Source organism: Morus notabilis, unplaced genomic scaffold, assembly GCF_000414095.1.
Source record: "Morus notabilis unplaced genomic scaffold, ASM41409v2 Scaffold534, whole genome shotgun sequence".
Classification (NCBI taxonomy): domain Eukaryota; kingdom Viridiplantae; phylum Streptophyta; class Magnoliopsida; order Rosales; family Moraceae; genus Morus; species Morus notabilis.
The window spans coordinates 31753-39362 of record NW_010364797.1 but is presented as its reverse complement, the minus strand read 5'-3'; the positions used below and the strand labels follow the sequence as shown (position 1 = coordinate 39362).

General features: G+C 32.4%; 1 protein-coding gene across 1 annotated transcript in view; it reads right to left on the bottom strand.

The window, feature by feature from the left end:
- Positions 1–1151, bottom strand: part of LOC21385919 (pyruvate kinase, cytosolic isozyme) — a 3206-nt gene extending 2055 nt beyond the window's left edge. The window contains exon 1 of the mRNA XM_010106991.2: positions 759–1151. Coding sequence (XP_010105293.1) covers positions 759–1004 — 246 coding nt within the window. The 5' untranslated portion in view covers positions 1005–1151. The remainder of the gene's footprint in view (positions 1–758) is intronic.
- Between the last annotated feature and the right edge of the window lie 6459 nt (positions 1152–7610).

Below are 7610 nucleotides of genomic sequence, written 5' to 3'. Positions count from 1 at the left end.
AATCCTCTTTTTCCTTCCCCTACCAAGACAAGACACTTTTTTTTTTTAGCACTGAGTTCCCTAACAAGACACTTGTAAGTCAAAATCAATTTCCCAGAGAAAATTTTACATTTTCTGAAGGCAAGAAATAGAAAAACGGAACAACAAGGACAGACAATACAAATCCAAAACTGAGGACCAAAGTAACTGCTGAAACTCGAAATGATTAGATTCAAACACTCAACGACAAATCCTTTTATCATGAAAACTGTTAAAACCGATCAAAGTCCAAACCTTTTGATCAAATTCAGGTGAAACACATGACACATCATGCTATGTACCACTGAAGAATGCACAACTAATCAGTAGACTGACAAACACAAAGGACCACAAAAACTGAATTCCTAAATCATAATAATAATAATAAAAATCCTCCTCTCAAAATTTATAAATAAAAAAAAAAGAACTGCCAAAGATAACAGAAATTAATCAAGATACAGTAGTAAAAACATACAAAAGGACAAAAACCCATAAAAGAACCGGAAAAGGCCATATGTCAAAGGTCGCAAGCCGTACAATGTAATCCATGATCGTTACATATCGAAATCCAACAATCACACGAACGAGAAATAAAATAAAACAAATAAATGAACGGAGGAATTACAAATCAATCCTCTCTTAATCAATAATAAATTTTCAGAAATCTGGGTAGGAAGAGAAGAGACCGTTAAACAAAACCTAGAAACCGAAAAAATTGCCGATCGGAAAAAAGGAAAAACCTTGGTGTCAAGCATGACGGCGCAGAGAATTCCGGTGTTGTCCATGGCCTGCCCGAGATTATCTAGGGTTTCCTGGTGGTAATCGTGAGATCCATGAGAGAAGTTGAAGCGAGCGACGTTCATGCCGGCCTTCAGAAGCTTCTCGATCATGGGCACAGACCTCGAGGCGGGTCCCAGAGTGCAAACAATCTTCGTCTTGGGCTTCTTGCCCGTCGCCGTCACTCCTTGCTCGTACACTTGATCCATTCTTCCCTCTTCTCTCCTCTCAAATGCAAAGTTTTCTGTTACTGGTTGGTCTCGTTTCTTCTTAGAGAGAGTTAGAGAGAGAGAGAGAGAGAGAGAGAGGATGGTCGAGAATACGAAGGGCAGGTGGAGAATGGAGAAGAGAGGCAGAGTCAGAAGAGGCGACGCTAACTACTGCATTACGCATATTCTTCTTTATATATGACTTTTTGGAGTTGGAATTTTTTTTCCCCTGTTTTTCTTTTAATTGTTTTTAGTTTATTTTAGGGAAACGTTATTCTTCTTTTGTAATTTCTTTAATAAGTTCAGAAAAAATAAATTATAAAGAATTTGTTACTTTTAATTGTAAGATTTGTATTTATTTTATATATATATTTTTTAATTTAATGTGATTTTGTTTAAATTTAATGATTAAAAACTAGTTAGTCTTTTTTGGCAATGCTACTCACGCTCAATAAACTTTCGATATTATTATTTTTTTAATTGACAAAAATATTGTTCGGTTTTATTTCTTTAGTCAGAGGAAGTAATGAAAATAAAGATCGAGTTTTTTTTTTTTTTTTTTTTTTTTTTTTGATACCCTTTGATTTATGATGAATAAAAAAGAGAATATGAGAGGAGCGGAGAAAGTGGGATTTATTCTTGGTTTCTCGATAAGTTTTTAAGCATTTATGTGAGTAGTTTTTTTAGTATACATAAAAGTTCCGTTCACTTCGCTGATTCAAATTTATAATTCGAGTTGAGATATAATTTTGTGTGAAAGTTTTTTACTGTAGTAAAAAAATTAGATATGACTATTTCTGAGAACTTTTTACTGTAACAAAACTCGAATTTTAAACTCGAATTGGCGAAATGAACAGAACCAAAGTATCTAAAAATAGATAAAATTCATAATGAAAAGAAATCTAATCATTAATGTCTTTTTCTATCCAGGAGGAGATGAGTAAGAATATATTACGTGATATTAAAAAATAATATAAAAAAATTATTTAACTGCCTAAAAAAGTAATAAAATATGATTAAAATTAAATGCATTGTAATTGAGATTATTTAGACGGGGGATTCGTACTCTGATTCGAATCATAATTCGTGATTTATTATAGTGTTTTTTTTTAATAAAAAATACACGTAAATTAAAAATAATTTTAATCTCATAGTTTTAATTTATAAACTAAACGTATTTATGAATTAAACGGATTCTTAGACCTCGTTCACTTCACGGATTTAAATTTTCAATTTAAATTGATATGTGACATTTTTTTAGAGTTTTTTACTGTAACAGAAAAAGATAAATGTGACATTTTTTAAAATTTTTTTATTGTAAAAATTCTTAATTAAATAATTATCTAATTTTTAGTTGCACAATATGAAAGCAGTTCACTTTTTTCCTTCTTTTTTTTTTCTTTTGAAAATAAAAAGTTGTTCACTTCTTTTGATGTCCTATGTATCATGTGATCATCATAGGTTACAGAGCTCATGATGCACTTTGCCCTCTGCCTACCAACTACAGTATCGGTGGACAAGGGGACAGCTCAGCCTTTTGCTTTACATTATTTAAAATATATTTTTTTTGGTAGAAGACATTATTTAAAATTATTTGATCAATCATGCCACGTGGAAGTATTCACTTCTGGAGGTGGTGAGAATTCGTGTTGGTGACCGTACAAGTGTTGGGTTAAGGGTTAGCATTTGCATAAATTATCCCAATTTTAAGACGGTGAGTGACATAAACATGTTGAGAAATCTCAACATAACATGACTTATCTTAATACAGATTAACAATATAATACTTTTGTGATATACCAGTTATAATCAACTTACAACGCACTTAGCCCAAAATCAACTATATAAAACCAACATAAACACGTATGTACTCAAAATCAATTCCGTTTTATATTGCAACAACTAATTAAGTCATAAAAATTTGAAAAATCTAACTAAAAATAGGGAAAATATTTTTTAAAAATAATTGAGTAATTGAGCGGACTTAATGGCACTCAAATTAACACACGAACATGATCCGTTTTTTTAATCAATTTAAGTTGACATTAAAATGACCCATTACTTATTTTTTTCAACATTAACCCACAAAAATTTATTTTCGTTTTACGTTTTTATGAGCGGACGTATGTACTTTTTTCGTTTTAAAAATATTTATCATTTTATTTTTATTATCATTTTTTATTTTTTAAAATACGTAAAAATCTTTTTAAAAATGATTCTAAATATGCACAATAATTCTTTCTTTTTATAAGATGGGAGTGTAATGAGTATATTTTCAAAATATTATTGTCCGCAAAAATAATTTTATTAATAGAAAATTTAGTGATAAAACATATTATTAAAATCGGATATATAAAAAGTAGAATAGGGAGTATTAATAGAAGCACTTTTTGTTATTACTACTAAATTTCTAAGAGCTTTTAACTAACTGGGAAAGAGCATAGCTAACCATGCGTGGATTATGATGGCTGATTGGTTGGTACTTAAACTCTCCATAACGATTAGCTTAAACTCTTCCATGATTTTTACTCCTTAGTTGTTAATCAAGTTTTTGTTCCTTTGCTTTGATGAATCTTTGACTAAAATGAAAAAACCACTTTTTCGAATTAAAAAAAAAAAAAAAAGGGAAGAGATAGCACGTGCCTTGCACATGCCAATCTCACCTAAATCTAATAAATCCTTTATTGGAATTATTTCTTGAGTTTGTTGATATATAATAACCTTTAAATTGACGGCCCCAACTCAAGTGAGCAACCTATAGGAAAGCTGTTTTGTCGGAGCAATTTCAAGATAAGTTTTTATTTTTTATATTTCATTTTTCTTTTAAAATATCAGTTTATTTCTATGCTCGTTCAAATTTATTTTTATCTTTAAATTTTGTGATGGTTACATCATCTTCAAAGATACTGATATCTATTGAGCTAAATCTCCATTTTATAGATATGATGCATTAACAATCATTCAAACTGTGAAGAATTTTTCTAACTTCTGTAAAGAGTTTAGAGTGTTATTGTTAGATGTATTTAGCTTCTTATCTATTCTCTAGGAGCTTAGTAATGCCATTTTTTAGTTATCTATTTTTTTTTTTTTAATAGAGATGAGCTATTTGATCGGAGGAATTTCCTTTTTTAGAAGATTTTTGTCTGGCCCGCAAGTCGTTGTCCTTTGCGTATTGTGTTTGGCCTTGATGTCTTTGATCTCTTCTCATTTAATAGAGTTATCCATTAATTATAATAGTGTGTTTGAGAAAGTTATATGTTTACTTAAATTTTTATGTGCTTCTTTAGTTTACATTTATCCAAACTCAATACACGTGTTATTTTTTTTTTTGAGCATTTTAATCGTATTTAGTAGAGTTGAGTCCCTAATAGTGTTAGAATCTTTTGCGTTTAAATTAATGTTTGTATTTTTTATAATTGGAATGCAATCTTTATTTAAAAAAGAATTATTGACAAGAATAATCTCCAATCTCTTTAATAAATAACATTTTAGTTCTTAATATTTTTTTTAAACAAAATGATAGTGTAATTTAATTATTTTTGTCAATATCTGTTTAAAAATTGACAGGAAAAAGTACGTGATACCTCATGTGAATTCTTTTTACGATGAAAAGATTTGAACTTCTTCACTTTGTTAATTTGAGTTTATAATTTGAATTGAGATGTGATTTTATATGAAAATTTTTTATTGTAATAAAAAAATTAAATGTGACTGTTTTTAAAAATTTTTTATTATAATAAAACTTAAATTCTAAACTAGTGAAATTAACCGCCAAAATTACCCTCAAATTGGTTTAACCCATGAATTACTCGCCCTGTGTGGCACACCGGCATCACCTCAAACCAGCGCACTGACAAAGTTCATCATGGCGACGCTGATCAAAACTCGACTGGGCATCACGGTTTTGCCCATGTTCCTCGAAATTCGACGGCCTCGTCCTCGCCATCTCCTCCCTCCAATTCATCATTCTCACCACCGGCTCCGACGACAACCAACACGATGGAGAACAACACGAAGTCATCTCCCAAAGAGAAACAGTGTTTCCTCTACGGGAAAAGAAAAAAATCGAAACAACTTCAATTTTCAAACTTACATACATAATTGCTCACATAGGACCCATTTCAATTACAACACTGAAAATGAAAATTCTGAAAAAACCCACCAAAGATTGTCCTTTTTTCTTTCTCTTGCTTTTCATACACCTCCTAAAAACGAAACAGACCAAGGGGGTTTTGGGAGAAGAAGTAAAACCCGCCTTTTTACTGCTAACGACCAGACCAAACCGGTGCTTTCTCGTCGCAGGCTTAGGTCGCAACAATTCTCAGCCTCGTTCAGACCTGGTCTTCGCAGGTCATGGATCTGGTTCGCGGAGGAGAGAGAGTCATGGGAAGAGAGAGGTCCGAGGGGTTGCGGAGGGGAGAGAGAGTGGTCGGGGGTCGCGAAGGATAGAGAGTCGCGGAGGAGAGAGAGTTTCACGGGAGGGAAGAAGAGAGAGAGGGATGTCGCCGCAGGTTCTCCCCGCGCCGCCCCAGCTGTCGACGGAGGGGAAGAAGATGCGAAATCCAGTGAACAAAGCTCGGCAAGAGGAAGTTGTGTGCTTCTAACATTTGTGCGGTTCTTTTTAGATTTTTTATTTTGATTTTTGTTGAAAAAGAAATTATTCAGTTTACTAAAATACTTTTTATTATGAGATACAGCACATGACTTACATTGTCAAAAATTTAACAAAAAAAGATCAGATTATATTTATTTAAAGAGATTGAGAGTCATTTTATAAAAAAAAATAAAATTTAAAAACTAAACTATTACTTACTAAAAAAGTTAAGAATCATCCGTATTAATAACCTTTTATAAAAAATGTTACTGTATCAAACGCCTTCGTATATGACAACAACAACTTCTATTCTTAAAAAAAAAAAAAATATAAAAAATGTTACTGTATCAAACGCCTTCGTATATGACAACAACAACTTATATTCTTAAAAAAAAATAAATAAATAAATAAAAGTGTAAGGCATTCACTATTTTTCATTACTTAAACTTTCAGTAATTTTAGAAAATTACATATTAGGCCCCTTAAAAGAATTTAAATCAGCCCTACATTTAGCACAATTCCCTCTGATTTTAAATTTTGTGAGAAAATCTATTAATAAGAATTTTTTTGATTAAAACTGCACCCCACCGAACGCACTCGCGAATGACCGGAGACCTCACGAATCGACGCATTTACATATGCTGGATGCTTCTTCGACGTTTCATTGACTGAAAAACAAAACAAAACAAAACAAAAAAAAAAAAAAAACGAAAAATTAAATTTGGTCTGCATGTGAATAGATTGGAACGCCCCAAATTTCTAGTCATTTCAATAATTTTCCACAGGAAAAGAAACCCAACGTACACGTTACTTTGACTTTATTCAGCATAACTAATTAATTTTAGGCAATATCTTTGTAACTTCACTTGCAGGAAATTCCCAGCCACTTCTGGAGCTTCTAATTCCTTTTGTTTTATTCACTTTTTACTTACCTATTACCTTGCAAGTATTATTTCTTTATTGTCTCTAAAAGACCATTAGCATTTAGCAGCTTCTGATTCCATACAAGGAATTTTAAAGCTTTTTATTGTGCTTGTTTGGTAAAGGTTCTTTCTCAATTACACGAGTATGGGTTCTATTATCCCGAAAAAGTAGGATGTTTTTATCAGTTTCAGAGGCGAGGACGCGCGCAATACATTCACTAGTCATCTTCACAAAGCATTGTTGGATAGAAATATAGAAACTTACATTGATGAGAGACTTGGGAGAGGAGATGAAATTTCGTGCTCTCTCTTGGCTGCAATTGAGGAGTCGAAACTCTCCATCATTGTTTTCTCGGAGAATTATGCTTCTTCCTCTTGGTGTTTGGATGAGCTCGTGCATATTCTCCGGTGCAAGGAGACGAATAGGCAGATTGTTCTGCCGATCTTTTACCATGTAAGTCCATCTGATGTGCGGAGACAACAAGGAAGTTACGCTGTTGCGTTTGGCACGCTTGAAGAACGCTTTAAGGATGATCTAGACAAAGTGAAACAATGGCGGGATGCTTTAACAAAAGCAGCTAATCTATCTGGGTGGGATGCACCAGTCACCAGGTAGTTCTCTTAACTTATTTGTGTTTAGTTAAATTTTTATGTCACTGTTCAGTTCTTATTAACTGTTAATTGTTATTTGTTTGTTTTGTTTTGTTTTTTCAAATACATATACTAGGCCTGAATCTGAATTAGTTGAGAGAATTGTCAGAGTTGTTATGGAGAAATTGCATTGTATATCGTCAGGTGATGATTTGAATGGCCTAGTTGGAATTGACAAGCGCATTGAGCATATTGAATCGTTGTTGCTCCAAGACTTGTCATTGGATGTGCGCATTATAGGCATTTGGGGCATGGGTGGTTTGGGTAAGACAACTCTAGCTCATCTTGTGTTTCATCGTTTATATCGTCAATTCAAAGGTTATTGCTTTCTTGAAAATGTTAGGGAAAAATGGCAAAAACATGGGAAATTTGATTTCAGAAACAGACTTTTTACTAATTTGCTGGAGGAAAGAAATCCTCATGTTATCAACATGGTGT